A 17,067-nucleotide genomic window follows, 5' to 3' on the forward strand; every position below is an offset into this window, starting at 1 on the left:
GACATTGATCTAGGTATCCTGCTGGAAATCCTGTCCCTACTGTTGCACAGAAAGCATTTCCCCCAGGCCAGCAGACTGCAGTGGTCCAGGATCTTGTCCCCTCCCAACCTGTCCTCCCCATGTGACCTAATGACAGTTAGGACTCGGTTATCTATGCCGGTCTAATGATGCCCACTGGGGTGACCAGGACGAACTGGCTTAGCAGAGTCAAACAGTCTTCTCTATTGCAGGATATCTGATTGTACTGTGAAACTCCGAGACTGTGTTAATAAAATTAACCTTGGATCAGGGAGTGGAGCCAGTGACCAGCTGACAGGAATTAGCCATAGAGAGGATGGAGGAGCCAGGAATAGGGATAGAGAGATGCACAGGACAGTGTAGGAAGAGACTTAAGAAATTCATGGTCTTTTTGTTTCGGGACACGTGGAGAGATGCTTCTCTTACTGGGTCTCCAGCCAAAGATCACTTGGTTGCTTCTCGGCTTCTCTGACCTAGCAGGTTTTCACTCCAACAGCTGACTCCTGAATCTTTATTGATAACTAGAACAATAGAGAGTTAGTTAAAACCTACATTTGGTGGCCTTCGCCAGGCCTCGGTCTGAGTGGTGATGTGTTCATGTGGGGCCATGGGGCGCAGAGAGTAGTTAAAATATCAGTAGATTCAGGCGTGACCACTAAGCTGAGGAAAAAACACTTCTCAAAGGTGCTTGACCTCAAATACACTATGCTTCCATGTCTATGTCTGTGAAAGAACTGCCCCTCCTCTCCTCCTCCCTCTCTAGTTCCCACTCTTTTCCATTTCTTGGTTAGCAAAATTCTTCAAAACAGTAGCCCTCTGGCTCCTGTGTTCATTTCCAAACTTTATAAGCGAATGGAGACTTAGCACACCCAGATTTTGTCCCTGCTCTCTGCTCTGATTGAAGCCACCTTCCGTCTTGTCCAGCTCAGGTGTCATGTCTGGCTGGTCTGCTCAGCAGCACTTAGAGTTGATCAGTCCTTAATGTTTAAACTTATTATGAAAAGACACTACCAGCTGCAAAAATCCAGGGAGTCCCGAGGCCACATGGACTCCCATCTAGCACCACCTCAAGGCTGGCCCTTCCCTGCTTTCTCTTTGCTAGAGAAACGACTAAGCTAGCAGGGGGTGGCGCTAGGGCATCCCTGTCTGGATTCCAGCTCCCCTCATGTCTCAGAATCGTCTGTCTGCATCTGGTCCATGCTTTGCATTTGGTTAAGTCTTTCAAGTCTTTCCATCTGTACTGGCTTTTCCATTGTCTCATGGGAGAAACCAGGTCATCTGTTGATGGTATGACCAGCATCCTCCACTTGGCCGATGTTTCATGGTTCTCTGTCATAGTTCTGTCAGGAGTGGTGAGCCCTGCGTCTTCCTCCCTCCTCACTGAGCCCCTCTTTTTCTTCAGGTCCTCATCACAACCCCTCCCATGGCCTTGCAGACTCTTCTCTGGGCTTCCTCCTCGACCTTGCTTTCTCTCTTCGCAGTCCTGGCCAGTGCCTTAAACATCATCCTAAATGACCCTAAGATTTAAAGGTCCCCAGCCTAACTTCTATATCAGTCAGTCATATCTCAAATGTAGCATGACCAGATGCACCATGTCCCAGGCATCCCCTTCCCAGACTTCTCTGTCTCCTGTATTACTATCACCAAGTTGTTCTGGCTAAGATCTTAGCATTATCCTGGCTCCTGGATTGTTCCTTGACCCACCTCTCTCCACACAAGACACTTTGGCCCCTGTGACAGCATCCTACCCCACTTTTGTCTTCATTCTCTGCCCCATCCTAACTGAGTGACTACATCCCCTCTCACAAAGTCCTAGTTGGAATTTCTGCTCCCTGCTGGCCGTGGTATTCACCTTAGTGTATGAGGGTGTCCTCAGTTACTGGGGCTGGAAGGGGGAAGGAGGAAGAGCTGTTCCATGGGTACAGAGGCCCCCCTACTTGAGAGGTTGGGTACAGAGGCCCCCCACCTGAGAGGTGAAAAGCTGCAAAGGTGACTGGAGGTGACGATTGTACATTATATCAAGTATTTAACAGTTGCTTAACTACATACTTAAAAATGATTATGATAGCAGGGGATGGTGGTCCACACATCACCCTAGAGCTCAGAAGACCGAAGAGTTTATGAAACCCATCTGGGCTATAGAGCCAGACTCGATTTAAAAAAAAAAAAAGTGTGTGTATCTTATAATCTGAAAAAAAAAAGAAAAAGAAAATGAGACAATCATGTCACCCTTCTGCTGGGAATCCCCCGGTAGCTGCCCCCAGTAGCTGCCCACACTCCCAGAGGAAAGCCCGGAGTCCTAGCGGAGTCCCACCAGGCCCTCTGCCATCTCGGAACTTGCCTCGCCCCTCTCCCTGCTCTCTCTGCTTTGGGCTCCTTGCTACTCTCTGAGCCTGGCACCGATTCTCCTAGACCCTCTGCTCTTCCAGCACCCCATCCCCGGGAGCTCCTCCTAAATTGCGGCGAGCAGACTTGCCCTCCCGTCTCCAGGCATCCCCTCCTCTCATCTTGTTCTGTTCTTTCTTCGCAGCACTTAGCCCTGCCTGGCATCCCATTATGTAACGGGGTTGTTTATTGTGCTTGGAACCTTCTCTTGCCTAGGAATGGGCAGGCTGTCATGAAAACCACTCTGGGCTATGTTTAGAGAAGAGAGAAGAGGCTATTCCTTAAACAGTTGCTGAAATTGACAAAGTAGAAGGGATGTGGCTCTCGGGACCAAATAACAGCCTCATTTATTGTCGAGTTAGATCTGTGTGACAGGATTTGTACCCATCTCTCGTTCTAGCCTGGGCTGATGCGGGTGAGGTCTGCAAGAGTGTGTGGGGCCTGAGGAGGGAATTGTTCTCCCCTATGCCTGCTAGACTCAGCAGGGGGGGACCAGATTTCTGTAACAGAGGGGACCAGGTGCCACCCCAGAGACTGTGGTCCATCTAGGAGACTCCCACTTGGCACTGGAACAGAGGCTTGGGTGATGACGGAGAGCAGGGTGCCAAGGCCAAGAGGCTGGCAGATGTTCAGAATCTGTTTCTGCTGGGCAGATCTGGGAGCTTGTCTTCTTGGAAGCCCGGCTCCCTCAGGTCCCAGGGCCTCCCACTGAGTGACCTAGAAGCCTGCAGCTGGGCCAGCAAGGCTATTCCTCAGGACAGACCAAGGTTACCATCCCAGAGACAGCAGTGGTAGGGTGGCCAAGAGCTTCTTCCTAACTGTTCTGACCAGAGGCCTCCAGGGAGAGTTGTAGGGAACCTCAGGTCTTCTGCTCCTCCCAGGCTGGTGGTGCCCAGGATGGTACTTGGTTGGGTGCAACATTGCCCTTTGGACACACAGTCCAGTGACTGGCATTCTGGGCATCAAGCCTCACTCTTGCCTTCTTCCTAGTCCCACCCCCAGTCAGGTGTACCCACTTTCTAGGCCCCCAGTCCTTCTGGCCTGCTAAGTAAGGGGATCCACCTCTCCGCCCCCCGTTCTGAGCATGCCTCCACATTGGGCTACAGAGCGTCTGCCTCCAGCCTTCCTTCTGGTCTTTTTGTGTCCATCTGAGCAATAGCCCCTTGAAAGGGTGCTAGAATCAAGGGATGGCCCATGTCTGCAAGCTGGAGGCTTGTTGCCCTCAAGAAGAGACCCCTGAGAGATGACTGGCACAATAGGAAGCCATGGGTTCTAGGCCCCTCTCTTGCAACAGTGCAAGCCTGCTAAGCAACGAGAAGACCCTGCCCCTTCTGCCCTTCTCAACACTCCTCTCTCCTGAAGCAGCCTTGTAAATCATGGAAACTCCTGTTTTGAGGGGAGAGGTGACAGGAGGAGGGGGCCTGGTCTCATTCCCTGACTCACGCTGCAGTGGGCTTTGGACCCTTGCCCGTGGGCGGATCAAGAGCTTAAGGTGATGGCTCTGTAAGGGTGGCAACAGTGGACCCCTAACCCATGATGGTTATTGTCTGTGCCCACAGGGAGCGGCAGGGATGGAGGCTGTCTCTCCCCAACCTAGCCTGTCTTCCACCACAGCTGATTCTGCTCTATGCCGTATGTCGAACTCAGGTCTTCCCCCTCTTCCTCTGGGGATGAAGTAACAGCCTAGTATCCGCCACATGGGTGAAGAAGACCAGAACTCAGCTCTCCTAGCCCAGAGGCTTGTCATCTGACAGGGAACTAGCTTCTTTCCCTTGCCACAAGTGCAAGAGCTTTTCTTAGGCTACTTCTTGTCCTGCCCAGGCCTACCTGACTGTCCCCCACCCTCCCTGAAACTTCCTGTCTCTGTGGCCTACCTCTTTTCTGTATCCCAAGGTACAGGCAGGAGCCCTGTTCTGCCTGGGGGTGTTCACCTGAAATCAGCCTATCTGCTGTCTTGGGTCAGTCGCCCACATAGAGGCTCAACAACATGCAGCTGGGGTTGTTACTGCAGTGGTCTCTGGGGTGGCATTCTCTTGCTGTACAGGGAGGAGGCAGAGTTGCTTTGTGCCTCTGCAACCAACTAGAAATGGTTATCAGGCCTTTGCTTCCTCCTATCCCTTCCCCTCTAGGGCTGGGGCCTTAGGGAGAAGAGGCAGCAAGGGGCCCAGGGTAACTTGTCATGCAGTGAGGTATGGTGCCCCAGCCTGGTGACTCTGGGGTCATCCCTTAATAGCGCTGGATCCTTCCAGGTGGAGCAGGCCTTATTGGCCCAGAGGCAGAGGCACAGGCCAGCATTGATTAGGAGGACTTGTTTATTCAAGGCACAATCATACATTAATAACAAGAAGGTTCAGCATTCTGGCACATTCCTTTAGTGGTAGTGGCCATGGTTAGTCCACGGCCCTCTAGGGCCCCCAGAGGATGCAATGCTGTTGATAGGCACTTGGCTTCCAGAGGCAGCTTGGGGACAGGCAGGCTGGCTACTCCAAGCCCAGCAAGGGTCCCCTCTAGGGGCCGTGTCATCTGGGTCTCCTGGGAGGCATCTCTCTCTCCAGAAGGGATCAGGATGGACTGAGGGTGGAGGCTAGGGTGGAGTTATGACCAGTGGCCTGGGACAGCAGGTGCTGAGGAGGGCCTGGAAGTGGGCTGCATGTGTAAGATGAAGGAGCCTGGGCTCTGGTGACCTTGCAAAGTCAAGGTCAAGCCAGGTGGACAGCTCCTGGAAGAGCAGAGTGGAATCTACTAGTTGCCCAACACTTGTAACAGAACCAGGCAGCATTTGACCCAAATTCGGAGGATGGGACCCTCCAGCCATATGCCCTGTTGTCTATAGGACCCCTTGTACCTGAAGCATCCATGGGTTGCAGTGGGAGGGGTAGGAGGGAGAGCCAGCAGCAGCAGACAGGGCTGCAGGGATCTGGGGCAGGAGCCGGCAAGCAGAGCCCAGAGAAAAGGCCTTTAGTTTCAGCCTGAGCTGTCACCTGTTTTGGCTTTGGCTGTGTTCCAAATCACTACATACCAAATACACACCTTGGGGTCTGCCCAATAAACCCACACTTTGGGCAGAGCTGGATATTGGCCCTGACCACTCTTATGAAAAAGTTTCTTTCCCTGGTTGGTGATCCCAGGGGCACTGGCATGTACAAAGGGCCTGGCTGTATGTAACTCCTCTCCCCCACTTATTCCAAGCTTGACAAGGAATGGAGGTAGCCTCACCCAGCTGACTCAAGCTCTCAGCAAAGATCACCCTGCTAAGGTTTGGGGCCAAGCTCTGGCGCGTGACACTACTTGCCCCTTAAGTGACCATTTCTGCCCTGGAGTGAGGCTTGGACCTGTGGGGCTGGGGGTGACAGAGGTGGAGCAGAGGCAGGGCCAAGTGATCTGTGTTCAGGGCAGCCATGTGCCTGGGTGGAGACACTGAGGTGGAATGAGACTGGGCAGCAAAGAGGGACCCAGATATCTGGGGAGGAGCTTCACAGGCTCAAGGACTGCAGATCCCTTGGTTCAGGCGGTTGGCCAGCATTGCAGAGGCAGAGGCTCGCTTCTCCAATTGGTGGCAGACCCGGGAAAACAACTTGCCCACCAGAAGGGTTTCTTCACTGTGATATAGCCATCACTACTACTTTACCTAACCCTGGCAGGACTGGGGTGACATCTGTGACATCTTAACCTCTATACCCTTCTGAAGGTCAGGCAGGGCTGCCTGAGAGAGGAATAAGGGTCCTTCTGAGGGGCGGTAGGGTTTGAGCTGTCACCAACCTTGACCGTGCTGGAGCACAACGCTCAAATCCATGAGGCAAAGGATGTTCTTGGTGGCCACCTCTAGGTTTGGGGGAATCTTCTCATTTATCCTTGGAACTTAGAGAGGCATGTCTGATTTCCATGACCCGGTTTTGGAAAGAAGACCCTGTTTCCTGAACTCTACACCCCACCACACACACACACACACCCTTAAATCAACCAGCAAGGATCAGCCATGGTTTCCTTCACCACATGCACGTAGGTCTCCTTTAATGAGCTTGAGTCACTGTCGCAGTAACTACCCTTGTAAGCAGATAGCAGGGCAGAGAAGCAGGGAAGGCCCCCGTCTCTTCCCAGGGTTGTCCTGGTTGCTCCGTGCTCAGGGGGTGAGGTACAGTTTCTAGATACTCTGCAGGGACACCTGTGATGAGATGGCCACCTAGGCCTCATCCACAAGACCCAGTACACGTACCTTTGCCTGCTCAGACGGCAGTGGAGTGACCATCCTTGATGGGCAGCGGGAGTGGGGGCGCTGAAGCCCCCAGAAGGCCTTCAGCGGGCTCCTCCCTACCTCTTCCCTTATGCATACGTGCATCCCCTGGACTCCAGCAGGAAACACAGCATCCAGTCTCTTGGGTCCTGGGCTTCAGCTACCACTCCCAGAAACATGGCGTATGCTTCCTCCACCCCATCCTGGAGCCCTCAGCATTCCCAGCATCCCGCCCTTTCCAGCTGGTCGGAAGGCCCGGCTCGTCACCTGGCCACAGGATAGCAGCTGTCTCCATCAGGAGCTTCTCAAAGTCTATGGAAGGGAGCTGCTTCCTGTCTCCCCGCACCAGGCTCTCCCCTGGCCCTCTGACTGAAGTCCTAATCAGTGGCTCTGACCCTCCAGTTCCAGCCCTTCCTGGAACTGAGCTGAGTCCAGCTCCCTCGCAAAGGCCCTCAGACTGCTCTCTTCTTCTCCCTCTTCTGGCTGGCTGTTCATGGTGCCGTAGGTATGCCGGGCTGGGGAGGAGGCAGGGGTCAGGTTCAACTCTGGCTCCTGTAGCACGGTGGCCACGTACAGCTGCTCGAGACAGAGAGGGGAAGATGAGGCAAGGTCATATTGGGAGCAAGGTCTAGAGTATACCCTCTCTCCTCAAACCCACCCCATCACCTCTGCCCTTCCAAGCCCTGGGCCCTCTCTGCCCCACTACCCACAGCCTTGATTTCCTCTGCCTTGTTTCTTGTCATTCAGTGAGCTCCTAGGGATGAAGCCTGTTCACTACCTTGGAGTGGCCAGAGTTAGTTCAGTGGCAGGCTTTCTTATGCCTCATCTACATCAGTTCCACACATTATCTGTTCCCACTCAGGCTGAACCTGGGGGGAGATGGCCTCTGGTCCCCCTGGAGAGACTTTCATTTATCAGCTAGTATGCTTTGCTACATTGTATTCACATATTGGAAACAGAGTGTTAGCTGCCTCCTGTCACACTGACGGCTGGTGTCAGGAATGCGGGGAAGGGGGCAGATTAGAGACACAGGAAGTGCCAGGGGAATGGGCAACCTGTCAGTGCTTGCAGTGGTTTTCAATCTCCTCCCTACTTTGAAAGTAGGTAATTACAGGAGAGAAAGAACCCTTGCATCCTCCAGTATAAACACCCAGCCCCAGTTGATGAGGGAACAATCCCGTGAAATAGCTAGACACATACATATTGCCAAAGCACACGCCACAGGCATTTTGACCACGAAAAAGGAAATGGTAGCTGAACAGTGGGAAGCCTGGTGTCGCACCCAGTATTCTGTCTCATCAGCACTAACAGAATGAAGGGGGTGTTACAGGTCTCCAAGGTGAAGGCACTTCTAGGAATACATTCTAGCCCCTGCATTGGACGTGAGCCTTTCAAGCCTCCAGCTTTCAGGAAGTGGGGAAGGGAGGGGAACCTGCTGGAAGATATCAGGAAGATGAGTCAGAGAAATCCAGAAGGTGGGGGCATCCTGCTGGAGTGGCTTGATCTTCTCAAGTCCCGATCTAGCATAGATACTCAACTGGTTCTGGGTTTGAACCAGTTATTTAAAAAGGATGGGTAATAAGAGCTATTTGAATATGGGTAGGCAAAGAGGTCAAAAGTCATCTATGTGGCAACATACTGACAGTTACACAGGTTATAAAATTGCATGCACAGTATTTAGCAGAAACCCATACAGACATATAGAATTCCACATGTACACAGAAGCATAAGATACTCGGAAGAGATGCACGCATCCATAGTTAGCTCAAGAATCAAGTGTCTCAGTGACCATCCCTGAGTGGCGGGAATGTGAACTTTTATTTCCTTATTCTTGGCTCCTCTGTTTTTCATTCCCACCGTTGCCTACCATGTTCTTATACCACTGTGGTAAGCGTATAGGGTTTTTAATAGCTTAAGCCAGGCACAGCACCTCGCGCCTGTGTAGGCCCTGCTACTCTGGAAGCTGAAGCGGGAGAATCACTCGTGCCTGAAGTTCGAGGCCTTGCGGCCCACATGGAAACCCTGTCTCGAAAAATAAATACATGCATAAATAGTAAGTTCTATTTATTATGTTTTTTTAAAGCACAGATTTTATAGTTATCTGGACTTGGTTTAAACCCTGTCTGGCCACATCCTTGCTCAGCACGCTGGGGTTTAAATTAGTGGATCTTGTGGGGTGGGACTGACCTCACATACATTAGGCTGTGTGCTCAATCTCCCACCCAGCAAAATGGTAATAATTAATTAAGTTTGGGGGATTAAAATCCCTGACCATCGGAGTTTATTAATCCAGAGAGAAAAGAACAAGCTTCAAGCTCTTTATATTTCCCCTGCTAACAGCAAGAGAGCTCCTATTGGTCAGAGAAAGTTGTCCCTGGTTGGTTCTTGGTCTCTTCATCGCCTCCCCTCAAGAGACAGTTTGTCATTGGCTGGAAGGTCTGTTTTTGATTTTTTTTTTCCTTTCAAGTCAGGCCAACCAGGGTTATGCCACATCTCGTGTCTATGTGCATGGCCATGTGGGTCTGCCTATGTTAATGAATTTTGACCAGACTCTGACACCACTGGGGGAAAAAAAAGGCCTCTGGGCTTTGTGGGCCCTGCCCACAGGCATGTTCTGTATATCCATGTTGAACACTGTCTTCTGTTTTCCTCACGGACTCCAGATCATCTCTTCTGGCTTCTGCCCAGGTTCTTCCTCTTCCTCCAATGCTCTTCCCACACCCTGCTTCACCTGGCCACCTTTCCTCCCATTCCTCCAGTTGCATGACATGGTCCCTTCTCGGGGAAGCTTCTCCCAAGTGCCCCCACTGCTGGCACCCTTCTTCAGTGCTTGCTGGAGACGTCTAACACGTATGAAGGAGCCTATGCCCACCCTTCTTCAGTGCTTGCTGGAGACGTCTAACATGTATGAAGGAGCCTATGCCCACCCTTCTTCAGTGCTTGCTGGAGACGCCTAACACGTATGAAGGAGCCTATGCCCAGCATTATACGTGCACAGATGATTGCATAAACACATGCGTTAGGGATGAGGACGAGGGCTCCTGCCATCCAGGCAAGCCAAAGGGCATGGGCGCCTCTGCTCAGTCCACTGGTCACAGACTCTGGGTCCAGCCTTGGCTCTTGGCAGGCTGGCGGGCTCATCGGTCGGGTGCTGCCCCTGCCTTACCATTCACTGGGTCCGTCAATAGCTCCCTGCAGCTCTGTCTGCACCACTCTGGCCAACGCCTGTGCCCTGGAGGCAGCCTGGGTCCTGAGGCTGAGCCCCAGCATGCCCCTGCATCTACGCGGTTGAGGATTCTGAGAGCTGGGCCTCCCTGTTCGAGTACGTCATCTCTGGCTCTCTCCTCTCTGGGTGACTTCTAGTGACTGTCGAGCTAGAGCTGGTTCTTCTCACCCCACTCTTCAGCCAAGGCCACGGAAGCATTTGGACCTGGGCCAAGTCCTGCTGCGTCAGAAGAGGGAGCCCAGGGGTCCCGGCTCCTCCCCAGTACCCAGGGTAGGCACTAAACACTGGTGCCTCCCACGTTGTTGGAGCGAGCCACCCTTGCAAGGCCCCACCCTCCTGACTCGTCCCCAGGGTGGAGGCAGAAACTCACAAGGGAGGTGGGTGTGGAGGTCGTGCTGCTTGGCTCCACATCAAACACAGTCTCAGCTTCTTCCTCAGGCTGCAGAGGAGAGAAGGGTGATGCATCACAGGATGGAGGCTGACCCTCACCGCCTCCCGCCCTCTATCCACACCTGGGCCTCTGACTTGCCACCTTGCCCCTCAATCTTTTCTTTTCTTTTTGGTTATTCGAGACAGGGTTTCCCTGTGCAGCCCTGGATGTTCTGGAACTCACTCTGTAGACCAGGCTGGGCTCTGCCTCCCCAGCACTGAGATGAAAGGCATGAGCCATCACCTCTACCTCCCAGACAATTCTTTTTCTCTCTAGAGCCCCAGACCAGTAGGCAGGGCAGCAGCTCAGGAGAAACAGGGAAATGACTGAGATGCCAAGAATCCCTTCTGGAATGTTCTGTTCCCAAAACCATAAAAGGAGAAATGATCATAGTTGGAGTGGGGTTTCTGCTCCGACTATCAGTTGTCTAAGGGTTCTCAATCAGCCATACCCAGGTTTCCTATCACCCTTCTTCCCTAGGGTGGCACAGGTGCAAACAGATCTGGTGACATCACAGTATTAGGGCGCATGTGTGTGTGTGCTAGAGAAAATGCATTATGGCCCTACTCTAGCCTGGTACTCCAACCAGCAGTAGCGGTAGGTGCTTGTGCTATGACTGACCGGGTCCCAGAAACAAATAGAGCAAGAAGCAATGCTTCCAGAAGGCTCCCTCTGCAGGGAGCTGTGCTTCAAATCAGTTTCTGTTCTTTCTATACGTCGTTCAGAAAAATTTTCACTGTTATTAACAACCAGAAACCTTGGTCTAAGGGGAAGCCCCACCCCTCTTGTCCTGTTGTGTTCTGGGTGCATCGGCCAGGATATCTCAGAGCTATGTCCTCAGGACCAGAAGAATCAGTGGTCTGAGAGGCAAACTGGCAACTTACCTCATACTCACGGACAACCCGGAGCTTCCCCAGAAAGATCCCAGAGAAGGCAATTATCACGGAGATGATGAGGGACGACAAGGAGAAGAACGTGATGGTGTGCAGTGGACCTGCCGAGGAGAAGGTGATCATGGAGCTTAGCGCTGGAACAGGGGCGAAACAGGGCCACAGAATTGCATCGCAGATGCCTAGAGCCACCTGCTCCAGAACCTCCACGGGAGTCCTGGGCTAGGGGCAGAGCAACCCTCCCACAATGCTCCCTCCAAGAACGGGATCAGGGAGCGGGACACGATAAGGTCATCCCTCTGTTCTATTTGGCCAGTTTAGAATGTGGCTTATTGTGAATCCCGTGGAAAACAGAACTTGGATGGACTCAAATTACCCACACCAGTGTCCATTAAACAAGTTCATCTTGATCTACCAACTACCCATATTTCCATGGTTCCTCCAAAGGGCCTTTGAGTTACCCATTCTGCCACTGCCTCCAGTCTCTGACCCTTGTCCCTGCGGACCCAGGGCTAATCAGCATTCAAACACCATTTACATATTTCATGGGTGAATATTTGATCTCCTTCATGGTCCATAACAGCTTTTTAACAAGGTCAATATGGAAAGTCAGATCTCCAGTCTCGTGACTGCCAAATGAAGCTTACTGGGGCATGGCTCTGCAAAAGCAGAAACCGGTAAACAACCTCAACCACCAGCCACAGAGGGCTAACAAAAGCTGTTGTTCTGAATGCAGCTGGCGAAAGGCTACGTTCAAACAGGCTCTTAATACATGAAGCCATTTGAAATATAACATGTGCATGAAAACTTCAGATTGCAAGTTGTAATGTGGATGGTTGCAATTTATAAATAATAGTAAACTAACATACACACCCTCATTTTGCTCCCTCCCCTGAGCAAATGCCTAGCTAGAGTCTGGGAATAAGAAAAACCAGACTCTAGAAGGCATTATGGGTAACAGATTTTGGTCTTTGTACTTTTTTTCTTCTATTTTTGATATTTAGAAAAAGGCATTAATGGGGGGAAAATGCCTTCCAGGAGGCAGGGGCAAACCGCACAGGACAGGGAATGGATGTTAACAAACAAATGTGCCCTGTGAGTGTAATCAAGAGTGTCATTCTGACAGAGAATAAGAAAAATACACCAAGCCAGTTCACCTTACTAGACCTGGAAGGAGGTGGGAGGTTCTTGGACTCCCCACAGGGCAGGGAACCTGGTCTGCTCTTTGGGCTGATGAGAGAGGGGGAGTTCATTGGGGGAGAGGGGAGGGATATGGGACGCGGTGGTGGGGAAGAGACAGAAATCTTTAATAAATAAATAAATAATAATAATAAACTTAAAAAAAATACACCACAGTAGTTGTCATGGGAGGGAAGGTCAATGGAATTGGGAGCCTAATGCCATGGGTGACCCAGATGGGAGGAAGCTGAGGAGCTCCCAGGCTGTAGTCCCTGGGAATGTCTGTGAAGGTGCCTCTGGGCTCCCCAAGGCAGGAGAAACATTTTTGCATATCCACAGGGTGAGGAAAGGTTAGCCACCACTGCAGAATCAGATTCCCTTCTCGGGTTCTGGCAAGCCCATGAAAGTAGCTATCTTACAGGTCCCAGAGGAAATATCGTGGGACTGGAGTACCAAAAGCTGCTATTCTATTTTCTGTCAATCTACATGTAAAAGGAAGGAATGTGACATTTCTTATTCGAAGCCAAATCTGCATCATTTGGACTTTGCTTCTGTCTCAAAGTTCTGCCGAGATTAATGCATGCACCATGGCCCAGAGCAGTCACTGGACTTGGCCAAGTCCAATGAGCAATGTCCTGCTCACCCTGAACTCTCCTCTTCTACCAGAGGTGGTCTTAAGGAACTCACAGGGCCAAGGTCAGGCAGAGGTGGGACCACAGAGCAGGCTGCTCACCCACCTACTCGCAGGATGGAGAAGAAGAGCATCCAGAAGAGCCCCAAAAGCGGTGCGAAAATGGCCTGGTAGACAGCGGCCATGTGGATCTGCTCATTCAGTTTGGTGGGCGCATAGGAGTAGTACATGTTATAGCGGTCTGTGACATGCTTCATGCACAAATACAGCAGCCCTGGGGACCAGAAGACAGAGACACATTCACTGGCTGTTGTAAATAACAGGGCAGGTCTGTGCTGTCCTCAGATGCCCATGGATCTGAAAGGCCAGACTCAGGGCTGTCAGGGTAGCAAGAGTCAAGGGTGGGAGACCTACGGAGCTGACTTCTGTGGCCTCTAGAACTGGTTCTGCCAGCTTGGCGATGTCCTTCAGTCATGCATGCATTCAACCAACACCCCTTGTTAGCAGCCATCCAATCAGGTCCTTGCCTTAGCCCTGCCACCTCCCTGCCACAGGCTATCCCAGATCTTCTCATGCTCTGGGAGACATCCTGATGCCGTGGAGCTTGGTTCCTCCTCCCATTTCAGAGTGTGGAGCCCTGGGGGTACCTTGTCGATGACTCACCAAAAGGGACAATTATAGGGCAAGTGATGCTATACGCCATCACCACGCTGAAGACGTTCAGCATCCACGCATATTCTCGCCCAAACTGGAAATCCATGGCCTGGTTCTAAGGCAGAAGGCAGGGGTCACCCTGAGGTTGCCCAGCTCCCTTGTCTTGAATGCTTCTGGGACTCCTCTAGGGAGCTGGCTGGCAGCTCATTCCTAGGGGCAACATTTCTTCCCTCGGAGACCACGAAACAGCTACCCATGGTCATAGGCCTTCCATCGCGGGTCCCAGGGCTCCTAGCAAGACCCCTTCTTTTCCCTCCCAGGAGAAGCTGGGGATGGTGCTCAGAGAAGAGCTGGCCCTTACCTTTCTGATGTGGACTCTCTCTGGCTCTGATCTGGAAAAGAAGAGGCGGGTACAATACGTGCAGAGTGACCCCAAGCGCATCAGCTCCATGCCTGTGCCGAGCAGAGCAGCCGTGATCACATAGTTGACAAAGAATGCACCATTGTCTGGGAGAAACACGCACCTGGGCAGCAGGGAAGGTAAGAGGCGGTGGAAGGGTGGGATAGGGGACGAGATGTTGGGGGAGGAAAAGAGAGAAACAGCAGAGAGAGTGGAGAACACAGAGAAGAATAAAGATCCATAAACAGCCACTCTGAATAACGATATATTTATCAATGACAGGCCACACAGATGATGTCAGTCTGTAAGGCGGCATGTCCCAGCGAGGGGGTGGGCATTTTCTTCTGTGCAGGGGCAGTTCTCATGCACACACATGAATGGGAAGTCCTAGATACCAGGAACCCAAAACCATAAAGGGAAAAACAATTATAGTTGAAGTGGGGTTTCTGCTCTATTTGTTGTCTAGGGGTTCTCAATCAACCATACCCATGCTCCCTACCACCCTCCTTCTCTACGGTGGCACAGGTGCAAAGGGATCTGGTGACATCATAGTATTCAAGCAGCTCTTTTGAGCAAACGTATGAATGGACTACATAAAATAAATTTAGAATGGACCTGTTAGGTATCTGACCTCCTAAAGGACTCTGGATTCTGAAGCTATATGACCTTGGAGGAGGAAAGATGACATCTTTTAAAATTTTTTCAAGATAGGTTTTCTCTGTGTTAACATCCCTGGCTGTCCTCGAACTAGCTTTGTAGACCAGGCTGGCCTCGAACTCAGACATCCATCTGCCTCTGCCTCCTGAGTGCTGGGACTAAAGGCGTGTGCCACCACGCCTGGCTTAAATTATTTTTAAAGATGTTTTTATTATTTTTAATTATGTCTCTGTGTATCGGTATGTGCACAAGTGCAGGTGCTCTCAGATGCCAGAGGCATTGGGTCCCCTTGGAGCTGGGGTTACAGGAGCTTGTGAGCCACCTGGGATGGATGGGAACAACCAAACACAGGCCCTCTGCGAGAACGATCCATGATCTTAACAGCCGAACCGTCTCTTCCGCTCTTTAGTTTCACAGATCACTAATTGAAAGTAGCCATTCCTTTCCATGAAGCACATTAGCGACAAACCACAGGAGCGTTAGCCATTGTTGTCTTTAGTGCACAGAGCACGTGGGTTGCGAAGAACACAGTTGGGTTGAAATAGAGTCAAAATACTTTTAAAGGCCGGGAAGACAGCTAATCAGTAGAGTGTTCTCTGAGCAAGTACAAACATCCAAGTTTGATATCTAGCACATACAAAACAAACAAGAACACATGGGTGTGGGACGTGATTTGGAATCCCAGCTCCCTGGCCAGTTGACCCGATCAGCAACCTCCAGGTTCTAGGGAGAGGCCCTGCCAGGAAAAAAACAAAACTTGACAGCTCCAGGGGGAAATGACGTTCAAGGTTGACTCTGGCCTTCACGTGCGTGCACGTGTGCACCTGCAACCCCCTCCCCGACATACACACACTTTTTTTTTTAAAGGGGAGGCTTAAGCAGGCCTGGCTTATCTCAGTAGCTCCACCTACACAATCATGTGAATGTCCTTGAGGAGACAACTGCGAACCCCTGGCCACATTTCCGAACTCCTTCAAAAGCTACCTAAAGGGTTGAAGCTAGCTCAAGGAAAGAACATTTGCCTAGCAAGCCAAAGACCCTAGGTGTGATTCCCATTGGAAGCTGAGGCAGGAGAATCTTGAGTTGAGTAGAATCCAACCCTGCTGAGCGGCTAGGAAAACAGCACTGTTGGCATTCACTCTTCACAGAATTGAAGTTGACTCACAAGCTTGGCTTTATTATAAGTGACGTGTATTAAAGATATCCTCCTAGCCAAAGACTAACCCATTCACCTTTGAAAGAATAACTTCCTATGGTTGCAATGCCAATTTAACAAGAAAACTTGGAGGATGCCGTCCTTGAGCAAGCGGTGGAAAGGCGAAGGTCATTTGCACTGTGTCTTTGAAAACCGAGGCTTTCAAATGCTGTGACCATGGAAAAAAAAATCCACAGAAGGCCAGGTTTTCAACATAACGCACACGCTGTCATAGAGCCCGTCTCCCCCAATTCTAATGCTCTTATCCCAGTGAGTCATCAGCCTTCACACTGATGTCTGCAAAATCAACAAAAAGTGTAACTTTATAGTATTCTCACTAGTGGGCTAATGAAGACAGCCACAAAACTAAAACATTTTGATAACTACATATATCTTACCTTATTTTACTTTATATTGAAATGGTGGGTATACGTGTGTGTTCCTGAGTGCAGGTTTGTGCAGGAAAGTGCTCAAGGAGGCCAGAAAGGGGCATTGGACTCCCTGGAGTTGGGGTTACAGGCAGTTTGGAGCCACCTTGTGGGTGCTGGGAATTGAACTCTCATCCTCTGCCAGAACAGTATACGCTCTTAACCACTGAGCAGTCTCCTTTGCCTCTGATAACAGTGCAATCCGGGTATTTTACACACTTACATATACTACCCAGAGTGGGTGACAACTGGAGATGACCTGATCAGTTTTGTGGTTTCTGGGTCTTATATTTATTTTATTTATTTGCGCAAAATTATGCACTTTATTTATGCAGAATGTTATCAGTGAGGAACACAATATGAAGAAGACACATGGGATCCCACTGTGGTGAAACTTCCATGATTTCAAGAAGTTCTTGGGCTTTCCCAGATTGCCAAAGGGGACCACAGCACAGGCCAGCTTTCTGGGGATGCTTCTACCTGCATCTGTCTACTCCTGGGTACCAGCGATGCAGGGATGAATGAGAGATGGGCATACATATCCACCCCAGCGCAGACACACAGCAAATTCCGGGTACACCCAAGAATACTCACTGAAACCTGATGGTTGCATGTTCAAGATAGTAGATGTCAAAGAGCCAGCGCAAAAACACGTCCAAACTAGAAGGAAGAACAGAACTGGATCTTCAGTCACAGTGCGCATGTGTTACAGCTCAGGGCTCAAGTCCTGGCCTGACTTCCTA

At 50.9% G+C, this 17,067-nt stretch overlaps 1 protein-coding gene across 1 annotated transcript in view; it reads right to left on the reverse strand.

The window, feature by feature from the left end:
* Window positions 1-4,697: 4,697 nt before the first annotated feature.
* The window catches only part of Tmem63c (transmembrane protein 63C), a 72,532-nt gene continuing 60,162 nt past the window's right edge, over window positions 4,698-17,067 (reverse strand). The window contains exons 18-24 of the mRNA XM_075948652.1: window positions 16,919-16,984; window positions 14,006-14,168; window positions 13,654-13,759; window positions 13,097-13,264; window positions 11,175-11,284; window positions 10,231-10,299; window positions 4,698-7,210 (exon numbers count right to left, since the gene is read on the reverse strand). Coding sequence (XP_075804767.1) covers window positions 7,016-7,210; window positions 10,231-10,299; window positions 11,175-11,284; window positions 13,097-13,264; window positions 13,654-13,759; window positions 14,006-14,168; window positions 16,919-16,984 — 877 coding nt within the window. The 3' untranslated portion in view covers window positions 4,698-7,015. The remainder of the gene's footprint in view (window positions 7,211-10,230; window positions 10,300-11,174; window positions 11,285-13,096; window positions 13,265-13,653; window positions 13,760-14,005; window positions 14,169-16,918; window positions 16,985-17,067) is intronic.

Source organism: Microtus pennsylvanicus, chromosome 14 (genome assembly GCF_037038515.1).
Source record: "Microtus pennsylvanicus isolate mMicPen1 chromosome 14, mMicPen1.hap1, whole genome shotgun sequence".
Lineage (NCBI taxonomy): Eukaryota > Metazoa > Chordata > Mammalia > Rodentia > Cricetidae > Microtus > Microtus pennsylvanicus.